Consider the following 17,811-nt stretch of genomic DNA (forward strand, 5'->3'; position numbering starts at 1 on the left):
AAAAGTTCTAACCATATAGGGCTACAGTAAGGAATAGGTACATGTAAAGTACTTAAAGGTTTAGCATTGATTACTTAGCATGTAGTAAGTACTTAATAAATGCTAGTTACTGTTAGACACTTCAGGGAATGATGAGGATTGGAGAGAGGGTAAGAGAGCAAGGCTGTGGCTTACTCAGCATTGTCAACCAGAGAATATTCCCCTTTTCCTGTTTACTTATATTGGGCTTCCGAAGTAAGGTTCTGTAGGTTCCACAGCTAAACAAAGTTTGAAAACCAGTAATGAAGACATTTATTTATCAAAAGGAAAAGATAGACCTAGTACTAAATGATAAAAACAGGTTGACAAAACTGTATATTACAAAGCAATCCTGTTTTTCTTTTTTTTCTTTTTTTTTGGAAATGGAGTTTCACTCGTTGCCCAGGCTGGAGTGCAATGGCATGATCTCGGCTCACTGCAACCTCCCCCTCCCGGGTTCAAGCAATTCTCCCGCTCAGCCTCCCAAGTGGCTGGGATTACAGGTGCCCGCTACCATGCCTGGCTAAGTTTTCTATTTTTAGTAGAGATGAGGTTTCACCATGTTGGTCAGGCTGGTCTTGAACTGCTGACCTCAGGCGATCCACCCACCTCGGCCTCCAAAGTGCTGGGATTACAGGTGTGAGCCATCGCGCCCAGCCAGCAATCCTATTTTTCTATTTGTCTACATTGTCTCAAAGGATATTACCAAAATTAGATTATTGCTGGATGGTAAAATTAAAAAAAAAATTTATCCTTATTTCACATGTTCATAACCTGTATTTAATATTTTATGCAATAATAATTTAAATAAATATATTTCTCTTAGGAATTTAAAGTATATTTAAAATGTTTTTTGGGCCAGGTGCAGTGGCTCATGCCTATAATCCCAGCACTTTGGGAGGCCAAGGCTGGAGTATCACTTGAAACTGGGAACCAGCCTGGGAAACATAACAAGACCCTCATCCCTACAAAAAATAAAAATAAACATTAGCTGAGCATAATGGCATGTGCTTATAGCCCCAGCTACTTGGGAAGCTGAGGTGTGAGGACTGTTTGAGACCAGGAGTTTGACGCCGCAATGAGTTATAAGCTATGATTGCACCACTGCACTCCAGCCTGGGTGACAAAGTGAGACCTTGTCTCATACACACAAAAATTTTTTTTAAGTCTTCGTTTTTAAATGGCAAAAGCCAAAACAAACCTTGCAAAGTTAATATTTAAGCTGTGACATTAAACAAAAATTTCCTTAAATAAATTCTATTTTATCCTAGATTGTAGATGTAAATGGCAATGTTCTACCTCCTGGACAAGAAGGAGATATTGGCATTCAAGTTCTACCTAACCGACCATTTGGCCTTTTTGCTCATTATGCAGTAAGTGACTTACTAAATAATCTCTTATTTTCTATTTTATTTCTCAAGTGCTTGGTAATGATCCCTGTTTGCCACAAAACATACCTAGGATAGATACTTGACCCTTTCTTGACAGATTGGTTGTCCTGAATAGTAATCCCAAAGACAAGAAATTGAAGAAATACCCAAATTCTTGCTGAAGAAAAGCATGCTGGTCTCCTGAGGCTAGATCACTGTTCCAGGTCCATGAAGGCAAGAGGAAGGGACCCTAGAAAGAAGATGGCCTCTTATCATCCCATGATCCTCTCATTTATCAAACAAAACCCGCTCATTTTCCTGAAATCCAAGTAGTGCTCTTTCTTTTCAGGAAGAGTGAGAGGGACAGGGGATGCGGGGGTGGTGGGATTAAGCAAATGTCTTTCACGAGAGGCTTTCTAAGCTCCTTACTGTTTGCAAGAATATTTTCATCTCTAATCACGGTATACAAATTAGAGCAAAGTCTCTATCATATAATAAAAGATCCAGATGCTATTTGCCCATGTATTTTATATAATTTAACAGTATCTTGTTCATTTCTCTTATGTCAGACTTGCAGAACCAGTTCTATTATTGTGTAAAACAAAACAAAACACAAAAACAAAACAAACCTGTCTGCTCTTTATTAGGTGTCAGTACTTTCTTTTGACTCCAAGTATTTACTTCTCTCTTTTCCTGCCAGCATTATATATTAATCAGTTAGCAAAAGACTTAATTTAGTTTACTCCTCTGAGCTCCTGCAATATTTATTTTGTAATCTAAGAAAAACCTTAAGATGGAAACATGCCTAATCTTTGTAACTGTAGTTTACCTTTCTTCTGTTGGGCTAGCTCCATGCTGGAATTTCATCCTTATTTTCACACTCTGTCTCTTCCTAACTCTAATGCTTCTCAAAGGAGCCAAACTTTTCTGCTTCCTTGAACATTTAAAAATCCAACTGAGGGCCGGGAGTAGTGGTTCATGCCTGTAATCTCAGCACTTTGGGAGGCCGAGGTGGGCGGATCACTTGAGGTAAGGAGTTTAACACCAGCCTGGTCAACATGGGGAAACTCCATCTCTGCGAAAATATACAAAAATTAGCCAGGCGTGGTGGTGCACGTCTATAGTCCCAGCTACTTGGGAGGCTAAGGCAGGAGAATCGCTTGAACCCGGGAGGCAGAGGTTGCAGTGAGCCAAGATCGTACTACTGCACTCCAGCCTGGGTGATAGAATGAGACTCTGTCTCGGGGAGAAAAAAAAAAAAATTCCAGTTGACCAGAGGAGTTGGATTCACAATAATAACAAAATGCTATTTGCTTTGCAGGATGATCCTTCAAAAACAGCTTCAACTCTACGAGGCAATTTCTATATCACTGGGGACAGAGGGTATATGGATGAAGATGGGTATTTTTGGTTTGTTGCAAGATCAGATGATATCATATTATCCTCTGGGTAATTTTCTTTTCCATATGTGCATATTGTCTGTGTTAACTGGTGATCAGTGTTCTAGAGTGAACCTGTCACTCACCTGTATATATTCCTGCCATGTGTGTTTCTAGTTATCGAATTGGACCATTTGAGGTAGAAAATGCCCTGAATGAACACCCTTCAGTTGCAGAGTCAGCTGTTGTCAGCAGCCCAGACCCCATCAGAGGAGAGGTAAAAGAACTGATTCATGTCAACTTTATAATTTGTTGGCAATTTAACACATACTTACGAACAGTAGCTCAATGAAACAGAATTAACCAAATGATTCATTCACTAAATATGCAAGTCAGATAGAAATACGCTAGTCAGAAAGAACTGCTACAAAATAAGATTGAATTATGAGTTGTAGCTCTGATCCTAACAGAGAAACAAACAAAATAAGGCTGAAAATATGTACTAGAAAGAATTTGAATTCCTTCCATGGTGGACTAGGGCAAAGATGGTGTGAATGTCAGGCTCACACCAGGATGGGGTGACCAAAGGCAGCTGGATAGGATAAAGTTGTTACCCAGGAGGTCTGGAAACCAACAAGGTCCCTGGTGTAGTGAGGGAGAATGGGCTGGCATCAGATGTCAGAAGTGGGAACCAGAGGCCAGAACTGAGGTAACCATAAGCAGTCTGGGTAGGTAAATAAGTAGAGGTTTCAGGAAGTAAACTCTGAATAACACCGGAGTCCTGAAAGCCCATTCCTATTGGGGCTGACCACACAGTATTTTGGCTTGAAAGTACCATGCCAGGCAGCCTCCTGTGTTTTGCCTGTATGTCTACAACATGACCCTAGGGTTTCTCTAGGCGAGTTACAAGTTCCCACAAGTATTTCTTCAATCCATGTCACTTCTAACACTGAACCCAAGTTTTGAAGATGATATTCATGTCACTACAAATCCAGAACTTTCTGTACCATGTATTCAAGCTCCTTATCTCAAATCCTAGGTATAGGGCTTCAAGCACAGGGCACAGGGCAGAGTTAGAAGGTATCCAATCTCAGGGATGAAATAGGTCCTCAAGTTTAAGGCAGGCTGGGCATGGTGGCTCACACCTGTAATCCTAGCACTTTGGGAGGCTGAGGTGGGTGGATCACCTGAGGTCAGGAGTTTGAGACTAGCCTGGTCAACATGGTGAAACCCTGTCTCCACTAAAAATACAAAAATTACCCAGGTATGGTGGCGCATGCCTGTAATCCCTGCTACTTGGGAGGCTGAGGCAGGAGAATCACTTGGACCCAGGACGGGGAGGTTGCAGTGAGCCAAGATTGTGCCACTGCGCTCCAGCCTGGGTAACAGAACGAGACTCCGTCTCAAAAAAATAAAAATAAAAAATAAAAAAGTTTAAGGTAAAAATGGGAGATGTGCATGTTACAGTGGAGGGTGGATCTCCCCCAGGAATGATTCCCCTAACTGATCTTTGATGCCAGAAGATACCCTGTAAGTCCTCCTGGATGGCCCAAAGTTGTTCCAGATATAGCCCAGTGGCTGGGAATTGGTAGTTTGTCAAGTTGCTAGGATAACAATCGCTATTTACTGTGAAAGGATATATTCCAGGCAGCTAAGGGCAGGGGAAACAGTCAGTGATTACTGGCTTGTCTCTTTGCCCTGAACACCCCCGGCAAGGTTTCACGAGTCTTAGCTCTTCCTGTACCTCTCCCCTACCATCAGTCATCATCAGTTTTACCCACCTCAACAGGTGCTTACTTGGGACAGGATGGTAGCTGAGCCTTTCGGAACAGGGTTGGCTTGGCAGCCACTTGATGTCCTAGAGTACAGTATAGGAAAGATCTATAAGTGGGTTGTGGGCCCCTCACAGCTCTGGGGTCTTGGCATAGGGCTTGGATTAGTCAGAGTGAGGGGGAAAGTGTGGCCAGTTTCCCAACAGTGGTGGGCTGCAGCATTTCCTGGTAGAAGATGTGAGTGGGTGTCTCAAATGAGGTGTGCATGAACAAAACGGCCATGTGCTCCGTGCCTCCCTTTCTGCTGCCAGGCCTATTCTAGCTGGGTTAGGTCCTTCTCCAGGCTGGGTCTCGCCAGGCAGGGTAATTGGGTAGCAAGTTCCAGAATTGATTAAAAAGAATATTTGGATCTGAAATACCATTTTAACATTGGAATGTGAAATAAAGACTTGAGGAATATTTGTGTAGATCACTAGGTTCTTAAATTTTTGGGATCACATACCTCTTTGAGAATTTGAAGAAAACCATAGGCCACTGTTAAGACTTATGCAATGATGGAAATGTTCTATATTTGCACCATCCAATGTGATAGCCATGCATGGCTATCAATCACTTGAAATGTGGCTAGTGTGACTGAGAGTATTTAATCTTATTTAATTTTAATTGATTTAAATTGAAATAGCCACACGTGGCTAGTGGCTATCATATTGAATGGCACAGCCATAGACTTTTCTCAGAAAACTACAAGATTTTGCAGAATTTCAGAGAGATTTGAAGCCCACTTATGCATTCTGGGTTAAAAAATAAGACCCAGGCTGGGCGCAGTGGCTCAAGCCTGTAATCCCAGCACTTTGGGAGGCCGAGACGGGTGGATCACGAGGTCAGGAGATCGAGACCATCCTGGCTAACGTGGTGAAACCCTGTCTCTACTAAAAAAATACAAAAAACTAGCTGGGCGGGGTGGCGGGCGCCTGTAGTCCCAGCTACTCGGGAGCCTGAGGCAGGAGAATGGCGTGAACCCGGGAGGCGGAGCTTGCAGTGAGCTGAGATCTGGCCACTGCACTCCAGCCTGGGCGACAGAGCGAGACTCTGTCTCAAAAAAAAAAAAAGACCCAAACTTCTTGTAATTCTACGACTACAACTAAGAGCTAATGTTTTTGATGACTTACTATGTGCCTGGCATTATACATCTATGCTAATTCATTTAATCATCATAATCTCTTTTACAGAGAAGGAAACTGAGGCACAAAGAGATTACCTAACTTGTCCAACATTACATAACAAACTGTGACTTGAACCCAGCTGTTCTGACTTCAGAGTTCATATTCTTACCCATGTTAGGTTGTTCCTTATTAATTTAACATTTTCTGTAGTAGTTTAAAAATATAAAGGAGACTTTATCCAAGTTGTAGGAATCGTCAATATGTGAACCAGTATTGCAGTTTTTAAAATAATTTACCTTTGAATGACTCACTTATAACAAGCATAATTTTTTAATTTGTAAAAATGTTGTTAATGCAGCATTATAAAATTTTGACATTTTATAAAATGTCAAACAATGAATGGAACAAAATTATATCCATAGACACACACAGACACAAGGGTTCACAACTGCCCCATGATACATGTAAATTAAAAATGTTCAAGTGTTGTTGTTATTTTTTCCTTTTTTTTCTTAGAGACAAAGTCTCACTCTGTTGCCCAGGCTGCTCTCGAACTCCTGGACTCAAGCAATCCTCCTACCTCGGCCTCCCAAATGTTGGGAGTACAGGCGTGACCCACTGCGCCTGGCCACAAGGGTTTCGGGTAAAGACAAAAATGGGTAATTGCTCATAAAATGTCAAATTGCCCACTAGTGAACAGTTTTCCATATGTGAAAAAAATTATAACTTCAAGTCTGTTTCTCACCAAATGGCTGTCCTAATTTGTTTCAAATAATTCCTTTTCAATCAAACCTTTACTCCCAGATCAGTGGATAGGAAATGTTGCCAGCTTATCTTTAAATAGGATTTCAGGCACTTAAGTGCAGGATATTTAATCATAAAAAAGCTTCAGGGGACTCTTCCGGAACTGTGCCTACAGGGAAGCATCATTCCATAGCCAGCTGTGGGCTGGTAATCTGGCTTTGGAGGTACATACTGGTTGATGCACCTAGACTCATGCCTCTAGGGAAGGCAGTAAATGGCAGTCCTGGTAGTGCCCTAGGAGAGAAAATGACAAGACTCCAAATTTACCTGAAAGGGGGCTATGAGGGATGGCCTATCTTTCTGTCTTCTCCATTACAGGTCCAAAAACTAGGCAGAGTTTTCAAAACATTTCTAGGAAGGATAAAATTTGGAGAACAGGATTTGTAAGCATAAAGTAATAATGTCTTTCTTGGCTTCTACCAGTTAAAGGCCACCATGATTTCTACTCTTGTTCCTAAGGACCATGGAAATGGATCAGAGCAATAAAAAAGTGGCTGCTGGAATCTTCACAGCCTTGTATAAAGACTGCATGTTCTCTGTGAACTGTTCCCTTCAACAAAGACATGGCAAACTTGGCGTGACTACTGTTTATAAGTAATCCCCATGCTGAGGGCTAGGCTGGACCAGGCTGGGTTGTTATAGGGGTCCCAGAGGCTCTCCTGTATTAGGTACAAACCAGGAAATGTGTGAATTAACTGGCTGGCTTAAGAGCACAGATCTGGGATCAAATTTTATTAAAACACACTGGCCCACCCCACCAGGCATGTAGATTCTCAGAGCAAGCACACAAGACATACTAAAACATACAAATGCATAACTCATTTTCCTGGTGTTTCAAATATTTGTTTTAGGTAGTAAAGGCTTTTATTGTTCTAAATCCTGATTACAAGTCACATGATCAAGAACAACTAATAAAGGAGATTCAGGAGCATGTTAAAAAAACTACAGCACCTTACAAATATCCCAGAAAGGTAGGCATCCTAATTATAACAAATATTTGCTCAGTGTTATGGAAAATTTCAACTGTTTATTTTTACATTTTAATGAATATTTTCTTCACACATGCTACACCACATGTCCCAAACTGAACTGATGACATATGGGTAAAAATCAGAATCTTTGAGATTAAAATGAAACCCTGAACCTATTTTGTTTGATCCTTTGGCTTACTGGACTTGCAGTAAATACTTAATATCAAGACAAGTTTCCTAACAATACCCTTTTCCCTATTTTGGTTTTACCCAAAACCCATTCCAAAGACTATTCTAATTCTTCCACCTAGAATTCATAATCAAACTGCTATATAATTGGCTTTATGTAAAGATAAAAATTTCCAGGCTAATTTTCTTCCTCTTGATGCCAACAGGTAGAATTTATTCAAGAGCTGCCAAAGACTATCAGTGGGAAGACAAAAAGAAATGAACTGAGAAAGAAAGAATGGAAGACAATTTAAATTTGTTTCATTAATTACCATATCTATAAAACAAACATAGTATCTGTCAATCTCTAGAAACCACAGGATGATGGAGACGTGATAAAAACTGTGGTAGTATGCTTAGAAACTGTTGATTTTTTAAAATATCTTGTGGTTATGATATCAGAGGCTAAATTGTGAAATAAAATATTTGGCAAATTCCTCCACATTAGTGTCAATGTTCCTATCATTTCTTAATATAAAAATGTCATCAATTGCTGATTTTTAAATGTATAGTATAGAAGCAGTTTCTGAACCAAATCTCTGCTACATAGATTTTCAAACTTTAGTTGACTAATTATTTTGATATGTTGATATACAAATCAGAACCAATGTTCAAGCCGTGAAATAAAACTAAAGAACTTATAAAAGTTTTTAGAAAAATATAAAATATCAGAAGATTATGATAATTCTCAAAGTACAAGAATCTACCTGAAAATAGACCAGGGATTTTTATTAGTCACATTTTTTGCAAATAATTTAAAAATAGTTTAAAACTTGTTTCGGCCGGGCGCGGTGGCTCAAGCCTGTAATCCCAGCACTTTGGGAGGCCGAGGCGGGCGGATCACGAGGTCAGGAGATGGAGACCATCCTGGCTAACACGGTGAAACCCCGTCTCTACTAAAAATACAAAAAGAAATTAGCCGGGCGTGGTGGCGGGCGCCTGTAGTCCCAGCTACTCCGGAGGCTGAGGCAGGAGAATGGCGTGAACCTGGGAGGCGCAGCTTGCAGTGAGCCGAGATCGCGCCACTGCACTCCAGTCTGGGCGACAGAGCGAGACTCCGTCTCAAAAAAAAAAAAACAAAAAAAAAAAACAAAAAAAAACTTGTTTCAAGGTCTAACTATAAAAGAAGGATCATATACTATTGTTGCTTATTATATGTAATAAATACTGTTTACAAAAGATTACATTTGTGGTTCCTGAAGAAAGTATGATAAATTCAGTAAACATTAATATATAAAATAAAAATAAAATAGCGTAAGATGTTATCAGAATACTCATGTTTGGAAATTCAAGGAACAATTAGGATTCATACATGAAAGGTTATCAATTCCTCATTGAAGGCCTGAGTCTCAAAGAATTTTTGGTGGAATTACTTAAATTTCTGTCACAAATATGGCTCGTTTCTGGTGAATTAAATGTGACTCCCCCTGTGGAATGAGATGGAACCATGCTGTTGGCTCTTTCCTTTTGAAGTGTTTGTTCCCATTTGAAATAACCACAACATTTTCTGTTTTCTTGGTATTTCCCAATAGGGCAACAATAGAAGACTTTCCCGTGGTTTGGTCCATTATTAGAAACAAGAAGTCTCTTAGATCTTCGACCACACTTGCATAAGGGAGGTGTCATTTTCCCACTCTTCCAAGGCTCTTGTAGGTTAACTGTAGAAGTTAATATAGGTGGGAGATGCTTCCAGGAAGAACTTCTTACTGAGGAGCAATCAGATGATGTAGGCTTTTCTTCATGAATAGTGAAGGGTTGTTTTTTTGCTGGTGGGAAAGCTTGGGAACTGCGTGGATTCCTTTTGGTACCACCTGAAAGAAGAGAATGTTTCCCCAAAACTAAAGGATGAGACATACTGGCATTAACTCTGTTGAAGGTACCTGATTTGTGTTCAGGTAACTTAAAGGCAGAAATATCTGAACCTGGATCTTTGGCTTCTTTTACATTATAAATAGTGGTGTGAGGACTCTTGTACACAATAGAGTTAGAAGTCTCAGATTTTTTAGGAGTTTCCTCTATGTCTCCAAAGTTTTCATGACTTGGCATTTCCAATTCTTTCAAAACCATTAATCCTTCTCCAGAATTAAATGAAATCTCTAAGTCTGAGTCACTAATGGGAACTGTACAGTCTATGTTTTTCTTAGGCTGAGACGCTGGCAGTAAAACCACATCCTCCCAATCAGCCAACATAGGTAAACTGTCCAGAGTAGAGCTCATTTCCAAATCAGAAACATGATGAACAGTTGGAATGGTGGTAGAAACAAGTACCAATTCTGAACCAACTGTTGAAGACTTAAATTTGGTATTAAATGCAAGATGCTCATTTTCTCCTTGCTTTTGCATATAGATAGGTGAATTCAAGGTAGGAGACTGCAACTGCCCCAGAGAAGTAGAGGACTTAGTATTAAAAACAGATAAGCAACTTTTGACATTGTGAAGACTTGCTTTTACATTGTTCTTTACTTGTAATTGATCCTGTTGTGCCTTTATAGGAGAATTTGCACAAATTGACTTCATTTGAACTTTTTCATGAGGATTTATTGTATTTTTAGGCTCATTATTATATATGCTGGGACCCTGGATGCTAATGGTACAGGCAGACATTTCTTCAACTTGATTTATATTCAAATTTCTGGCCAGAATGCTGGAATTCTTAGTGGGAACCTATGATTCCACAGACAAATGCAATAGCTTTAGAAACTCTGCATTCATAATTTCTTCAGTATACAGTTTATGACAAAAAAAGGAAATGTCATTGATTTATAAATGACTGCACACATTAAATCTACATTTCAAAGAACGTATGACTGTTTATGAAGTTTGCGATGACAGAATAAAGAGGCAAGACACTACTAACCTTGTTCAACGATCTTGTAATTTTCATTACACAACCATCTCTGATCATTTTCCAAGCAAGAAGGGCAGTATTCCGAGAATCGTCCAACCCTGAGGATATAGATATCAAACACTGAATTTAGTGGTACTAGTACTATTTCCTTAGTACTAAAGAAATAACATTAAAAAAAACACCACTTGTGCAGAAACTGGAACATAGTTTTAGTTTTATGACCCTCTACTAATTTTAATAATGATAAACTGGTCTTGGAAGTGGAAGGCTATGGCAGCATTACCAATGAAAGACAAGCTCATCCACATTTATAGAGGATATGAAAATGTATTAGACAATCTCCCAAAATGTGGCCAACGTTCCGTAGGAACCAGGATTTGTGAATAATCTAATAGTCTTGTTCAGTTTTTTCACTAGTCCATTCTATTATTTGAGCACTTGTTTAATCTCCATTTGATTTGGCTCTTTCTTTTCATTCTTTTTAGCAACTAGAAAGCCACTAGGTGGCAGTGTATCTTACAGTAGTTTATGAAAGTGGTAACTTGAAAGTCTTAGAAAACACAATGTGAATTGTTTAGGAGCTTTTTTTTTAGGCTGAAGATCTCCTTTACTAATGACATTACCAAAAAATGAAATTCATATGAAATATTTTTAAAAAGTCAAATGGCTTACATAATTTTTAATTTATACTAACCAGAATGTTCTCGTCCTGAGAATTCTATTCCTACTTCCTGCAAGGCACCACTTAGTCCTTTTGGTTTTCTCCTATAGAAAAGCTAAACAAATAAAAGAAGATATATCTAAAAATATATTACTATTTTAAAGACTATGTATTAACTACTTTTCATAATTTTTAGTTCTATTAGATTTAGAGTGTGCTCATTTTTTTGTGTGTTGTTTTTAAATACTTTAAGAAATGCACTTATATGACCAGTGCAAAAGAAAATATCTTATTTGTAGAAACCCATGCCCATGTGTAGGATAACAGTTAATTATTTTTCAATAGAAAAAAGTAAACATGCCCCGATTTTTGACCGTTACCTTGTAAGTTGCTCTGAGATCAATCCAAGAATTTAAAAACACAGGTTTTAACAGCTGTTTTCTTTTACACTCATACTCCAGGCAAACCCCCAAGTCCCAGTCTGCATTAGGTACATTAAAATAGAACAAAGTCAACGATGCTAGCACTTTTTACCTATGCTGCCACCATTTACAAATAGAATGCTGTAAGATCATATAAAATAGAACAGTAAGATTTCATTGCTCTGCTAATATCTAAAAATTATTCACTTCATATAACTTACTATTAACAAGTTAGGATTGATGACTAAATTTCAAAATGATTTCTTAAACACCCAGTAAAACCTTATTTCAGAAAGAAGAGTAAGATGTTAAATTACAAGGACTATATTTTCTATATTCCAGGAAAATATTAATGTTATTGAGAAATGAAACATTTTGTAGTAACTGTAAACCAAATATGACTATCAATGCTATGCTATCAATAACACAGTATTGCTATCAATGACTATTAACAGCAATGCTCTAACACAGTCATATAAAAAACCTACTTTAAATGGCTCATTTTTTTTTCTTTTAAGTGTCAAAGCATAAAAGCAAAGGATGTTGAGCTGATGAAGACTCTAGAAAAGAGCATGATAAGAGTGTTCACTAAATCATCTTTGCTTAATTCATAATAGTGGAACTCTAAAAAGATTTTTTATTTTAAGTTCAGGCTTAATATTTTAAGGTATTCCAAAAGGTTAATTTAAAAAATACATATGAATTTACTTTTCTTGGCTAATATCTGCTAGGCATTTAAACTTTTCATCCTAGCCCAGAAGATTAACAAATATAATTCTAGGTTAGCAAGTATAAAACTAGAAAGAAAGAATCACACAGTGGTAATGCTACCCATTTGTGATTAATAGGTATAACTTATTTTTTACCTGACCAAGTAACAAATGCACATAATTTTACTTCAGAAGTAGAAGGCTCTGAAACCCCAGTAGCAAAAATAATGTTCTTCTGTTGCTGAATCTTATGAATCCATTTACAGAACTGAGATAAGCAAATCTTCAGAGGGACTCCTTCATCAACTTGAGCCTGAGTAGAGTCACAAAAGCTGAATTCAACAATCAAATTCCATGATTATTTAGCATGTTTTATAACTGTGGAGAAAGATGAATGGTTTTAAAAGAATCAGAAATGCCAAGTCATGAAAACACAGTGTACTGTGGGAAGATATAACAAAGTGGTTCTAACTGGAGAAGAGTTTATTTAGTGGAAAGAGGTAAAAACACATGGGAAAGAAATTATATAGAACCCACCAAGGTAAGAAAGATTAGATTGATAAAAACTAAAATCACAGAGAAATATGATCATTAAGCCCAGACTGACAGAAATGAAAGACAAATTTGAGTCACTTAATTTCCATAAAATCAATTTGATCCATTTTTATAACACTATTCTTCCTTTGCTTTTTATTTATTTATTTAATTAAAAAAAAAATTTTTTTTTGAGACGAGGTCTTGCTTTGTTGCCCAGGGTGGAGTGCACTGGCAAGATCTCAGCTCACTGCAACCTCCACCTCCTGGGTTCAAGTGAGTCTCCTGCCTCAGCCTCCCAAGTAGTTGGAATCACAGGTGTGTAACACCATGCCTGGCTAAGTTTTGTATTTTTGGTAGAGACGGGGTTTTGCCAAGTTGGCCAGGCTGGTCTCAAACTCCTGACCTCAGGTGATCCACCCACCTTGGCCTCCCAAAGTGCTGGGATTACAGGCATGTTCCTTTGCTTTTTAAATCGAGTCCTGAGGTGGCTCACGCCTATAATCCCAGCACCTTGGGAGGCCAAGGTGGGCAGATCATTTGAGGTCAGGAGTTCGAGACCAGCCTGGCCAACATGGCGAAACCCTGTCTCTACTAAAAATAGAAAAATTAGCCAGGTGTGGTGGCATGTACCTATAGTCCCAGTTACTCAGGAAGCTGAGGCATGAGAATTGCTGGAACCCAGGAAGCAGAGGTTGCAATGAACTCAGCCACCTTACTCCAGCCTGGCCAACAGAGCATGACTTTGTCTGAAAAATAAATAAATAAATACATAAATCGAGTCTTGAATCTAGAATAACACTAATCTTATTTATTTATTTACTTATTTATTTATTTATTTTCAGAGACAAGGTCTGTTGCCCAGGATAGACTGAGATTATATCTCCCTGCAGCCTCAAACTCCTGGACTCAAGTGGTCCTCCCACCTCAGCCTCAGCCTCCCAAGTAGCTGGGACCACAGGCACATGCCACGAAGTCAGGCTAAATTTTCTTTTTTTTTTTTTTTGTAAGGATGGAGTTCTCACTATGTTGTCTAGGTTGGTCTCAAACTCCTGGCCTCAAGCAATTCTCGAACAGCAGCCTGCAAAGTGCTGGGATTACAGGCATAAGCCATCATGCCTAACACTAAATAAATCTAATTCCAAATGGTATAATAGCTTTTATTTTCTTTTTGAAACTGACCTCTGAATTTGAAGATTTGCATCATACCTGCTTTATGCCTGTCAATTCCATGCAAAATTCTGAAAGAATTGGATGTTCCTGAGGTTGAACATAAGCCTGGAATTCAGATTCAATCTGTCCAGTTGATGTGTTCAGCAACACTGCTGGAAATTCAACTAAATGAAAGAATAATCAATTGACAGTTGAATAAATAATTTTTAAATTAATCCTGTAATCATCCTAAATTAAACATGTTACCATTTTAATTAAAAAACCAGTTTTCAGTAAAAGCATACTAAAATGACCAAAGCAGTGTGCCATAAAGGTTATAATAAAGTTATGCTAAAGAATAAATCAAAATATTGAAGTCATAAGCATGTTATCTTAAAAGAAAACTCAATATAATTAAATATAAAAACCATATTGAATATAAAATTTACTTTTTTTGCAAAGGTTTTTTTTTTCAGTTTCTATGCCATTGAAGTGTTGTATGTAATATAAAACAACTATTTTATATAATAACACATTTAGGTATTTGGGATTTTGCTCTTCTTTATTCAACACAGGTTTTACATTAAATTGACAATGCACAGACCATCCTGTTTTCTTAAACTCTTGGCTGATTTATATCTATAAACTTTAAAGTGACTCATCTAGTGCCAGCTTTGGCCATTCGTAGCCCAGACTTACTTATTTCCTGGCTATGGTGGCGCTTCCCATCATTCCAGCACGTCGATTCAAAATCAATGACAATTAAGTAGTCAAACAACTGCTCTGCAAAAGATCAAGTTGTTCTTATGCTTTACCAGTGCTGAAAATGCAAAGCTACAAAACGCAAAGAAACTAAGCATACTACTCACTGGATTTGCTTCTTCCTAGGTTTCCATTTGCTGGAGCAATTGACTTTCTCCTAATTAATCCAAGCTGCCTAAAAATGTGAAGCAATCCAAATATGATCAACAAACTCATTCACACTCCTGTTTGAATAGGCTACCAGACTAATGGTACTGGGCAAGAATCTCATTATTTATTGTGACTGAGGGGAAATTGAACTGGACTTTGGGTTTACCTGCATAGGCCTCGAAAGTATATATTTGCAAATTAGGCTAATTTGTTGGTTTTGTTTTTGAGACAGGGTCTCGCTCTGTCACCTAGGTTGCAGTGCAGTGGTATGATCATTGCTCACTGCAGCCTCAGTCTCCTGGGCTCAAGCAATCCTCCCACCACAGTCTCCTGACTAAGACTATAGGCGCGTGCCACCATGGCCCACTAGCTTTAATTTTTTTTCTTCTTTTTTTGTGAAGACAGGGTCTCACTATGTTGCTCAGGCTCATCTCAAACTCCTGGGCTCCAGTGATCCTCCCACCTCAGCCTCTCAAAGTGCTGGGATTACAGGCCTAAGCCACTGTGTCCAGCCAATTTACACTAATTTTATGTTACCCTTATTTTATATTAATACTGAGGAACTTATTTGAGTTCCTACAATCATTTGATTGTACAGGTAAAAATGCACTGAAAATCTTATTTTTCCCCCTGCATTTTTTAAGCTCTTGCTATGTGTACAGTGCTGTTTTAAGAAGACAAGACAATGTAGGACATGGTTCAGTCTTCCAGCTTAAAAATCTGGGTAAAGAAACAAAAGACAGGGCCAGATAAAGTGGTTCATGCCTGTAATCCCAGCACTCTGGGAGGCCAAGGCAGGTGGATTGCTTGAGTTTTAACTAGGCAGACACCTCCTATAGTTTTCTGTGTTTGAGAGAGGGAAGTGCCAGGATTTGGGAAAATAAATATCATTTATTAATTGCTTACTACATAGCAGGTACTAAACTAAGATGACAGCCTCCTTTAATCCTCAGCAAGTGTAGTAGCTAGAAACTTTTCCTACCTATATTTTATGGATGAGAAAACTGATTCTTAATTTGCCAAGGAACACAGCTTTGGTAATGTGAACCCAAGACTGTCCAATTCTGAAGCTCATGTTATTTGCTAATATATTACATCCTTCTAGTAATCAGAAATATGCACAGCACGTCCAGGAATCAGGGAGGACACAATGATTCATATTGTGAATTAAAAGGATCACTAGGCCAGGCACGGTGGCTCACACCTATAACCCCAGCACTTTGGGAGGCCTAGGCGGGTGGATCACCTGAGGTCGGGAGTTCGAGACCAGCCTGACCAACATAAAGAAACCCCGTGTCTACCAAAAATACAAAATTAGCCGGGCGTAGTGGCACAAGCCTGTAATCCCAGCTACTTGGGAGGCTGAGGCAGGAGAATCACTTGAACCCGGGAGGCAGAGGTTGTGGGGAGCTGAGATAGCACCAGAGCACTCCAGCCTAGGCAACAAGAGCAAAACTCCGTGTCAAAAAAATAAATAAATAAATAAAGATCACTAGAAAATGGGTTTGTAAAAAGTAAAGCAGAGGTTCCTCTTCAAAGACTTCCTTCCCCGTCTAATTAGGAATAAATAGTAACTTCTCTTAGAGCAAAATTTATTCAAAGACCTGTGATAACATTCTTAAATATCTGATAGCCATAATAAAGAAATCAATGTATTTTATGTGCTTAGGTCCCACAATTTAGCCTAAATATTTGCCCTGGCATGCTTATACTGGTCCAATCAAACATTAGGTCATAGCCTGTTCCTCTTCCTTATTTGAAAGTGTTTCTACCTTTCTCAGCATTCCAAGTTACTTCCTCCTTCCTTTGTTCTCCTCTACCTTTGCCTCTTCTAAAAAGTACTAAGTTGCTAGTCAATCCGGACAAACACAGAATGTGAGGTCCCGTTCCAGCCAATGGAAACCAGACACAGCAGTAGGGTGGACGCGCCACGTTATAAATGACCCTGTCTCCTTTATTCAGTGCAGTCTCCTGGCAAAACTGCTGGCAAGTGTACCCTTTCTGCAGGAAGTAAAAATGACCTTACTAAATAAATTTAAGTTCAAGTTCTATTTCTTTACAGCACCGAGGAACGAACATTTCAAACAGGTTAAACACCTTGATGGGTACAGTGTGGCCTGCCTGAGACCTCCAACTAGTCTGCAGGGCACTGTCGCGTCCAGTCGTTTCCCGAGGCCTAAAATGGGCAGGCACTGGCTCAAGGCCACACAGTCAAGACCCCAGGGTTTGTAGGCCTCCTCCTGTCACCCTCGGGTAGAAGGCGGCCCAAGGCTGAAGACCGAGGTCCAGGGAGGCGCCTTTCCAACCATGCCAGGGAGGGCAGGTCGCAGACGCCGGGGCTGCAGGTAATGGAGGCCGTCACCGCAGATGCCACCTGCCGTGCCCTGCTCTGCCGCCCACGCCAGCGCCGAACCCGGAGCTACCCGCCCCCCACCCGTAACCCCCTCGAGTACCGCGCGAGCCGCTTCGTCGCCATTCCCAACACTCCCTGCTGTTCCAAGTCCAGCTGCCGGAAGTCGCTCGACTTCTACTTCCGGTCCGTTCAAACCGCCCGCGAGGCTGAGAGGGCGGTTGTTGTTGGCGGCTGTGGCTAAGGTGGGGACAGCCTCTGCTCTCCGCCCGGCGTCTCTTCTGCGTTTCCCGGGCTGGGAGGTGGGGGGAGTGGTTTTAGGAGGGGAAGCCGCTTGGCAGCACCTCCTTCTTTCTTTGCCAGGCAGACGCCCGTTTTAGCCGTTGGGGAACCGTTGGGAATCCGGTATCCGATGCGGACGGTAAAGCCGTTTGGGTTAGAGCGGCGCGGGTGTCCAGTCCGCGGAACGGGGAGATCGTTGGCACCTTTGCTTTTTTAGGGGGACGGGGATAGTTCG

General features: G+C 39.8%; 3 protein-coding genes across 12 annotated transcripts in view; 2 read left to right on the forward strand and 1 right to left on the reverse strand.

Annotated features, from left to right (window-relative positions):
• The window catches only part of LOC105484988 (acyl-CoA synthetase medium chain family member 3), a 68,519-nt gene extending 60,243 nt beyond the window's left edge, over window positions 1-8,276 (forward strand). For 2 of the 4 annotated variants that reach the window (XM_071084208.1, XM_011747113.3), the window contains 5 exons: window positions 1,290-1,391; window positions 2,710-2,837; window positions 2,945-3,044; window positions 7,358-7,477; window positions 7,873-8,272. In XM_071084208.1, the coding sequence (XP_070940309.1) occupies window positions 1,290-1,391; window positions 2,710-2,837; window positions 2,945-3,044; window positions 7,358-7,477; window positions 7,873-7,959 (537 nt within the window). In that variant the 3' untranslated portion in view covers window positions 7,960-8,272. Of the gene's footprint in view, window positions 1-1,289; window positions 1,392-2,709; window positions 2,838-2,944; window positions 3,045-6,218; window positions 7,478-7,872 lie in introns of all 4 variants that reach the window. The other 2 variants (XR_011616338.1, XM_071084207.1) reach the window with 2 other exon arrangements.
• Window positions 8,277-8,705: 429 nt separating this feature from the next.
• Window positions 8,706-17,648, reverse strand: LOC105484987 (ERI1 exoribonuclease family member 2). Of its 6 annotated transcripts, none has more exons than XM_011747107.3 (9): window positions 17,398-17,645; window positions 14,902-14,969; window positions 14,732-14,815; window positions 14,090-14,217; window positions 12,503-12,659; window positions 11,595-11,695; window positions 11,248-11,329; window positions 10,563-10,651; window positions 8,706-10,369 (listed from the first exon to the last, which is right to left on the reverse strand). In XM_011747107.3, the coding sequence occupies exons 1-9, from the start codon at window positions 17,418-17,420 to the stop codon at window positions 9,029-9,031; spliced, it is 2,073 nt and encodes a 690-aa protein (XP_011745409.1). In that variant the 5' UTR covers window positions 17,421-17,645; the 3' UTR covers window positions 8,706-9,028. The 6 variants fall into 6 exon arrangements, with proteins under 6 accessions (XP_011745409.1, XP_011745411.1, XP_070940307.1 ...); XM_011747109.2 differs by having other exon boundaries at window positions 14,732-14,810; window positions 17,398-17,644; XM_071084206.1 differs by lacking the exon at window positions 17,398-17,645 and adding an exon at window positions 17,042-17,380 and having other exon boundaries at window positions 14,732-14,810.
• Window positions 17,403-17,811, forward strand: part of REXO5 (RNA exonuclease 5) — a 43,391-nt gene continuing 42,982 nt past the window's right edge. The window contains exon 1 of one of the 2 annotated variants that reach the window (XM_011747102.2): window positions 17,403-17,539. The gene's annotated coding sequence lies outside the window, so the exon portion shown is untranslated. Of the gene's footprint in view, window positions 17,540-17,696; window positions 17,716-17,811 lie in introns of those variants that run through there. The other variant, XM_011747103.2, reaches the window with a different exon arrangement.

Source organism: Macaca nemestrina, chromosome 18, assembly GCF_043159975.1.
Source record: "Macaca nemestrina isolate mMacNem1 chromosome 18, mMacNem.hap1, whole genome shotgun sequence".
Classification (NCBI taxonomy): domain Eukaryota; kingdom Metazoa; phylum Chordata; class Mammalia; order Primates; family Cercopithecidae; genus Macaca; species Macaca nemestrina.

Excerpts from the sequence above, each read along its gene's own strand:
- LOC105484987 (XM_011747106.2), bottom strand. The coding sequence starts at position 15,010 with ATGAGTTTGTTGATCATATTTGGATTGCTTCACATTTTTAGGCAGCTT. Across the intron at positions 14,218-14,731 it reads CCACCATAGCCAGGAAATAA|TTGAATTTCCAGCAGTGTTG; the intron begins GTAAGTCTGGGC and ends TCTTTCATTTAG. Across the intron at positions 11,330-11,594 it reads ATCTCAGAGCAACTTACAAG|CTTTTCTATAGGAGAAAACC; the intron begins GTAACGGTCAAA and ends TTATTTGTTTAG.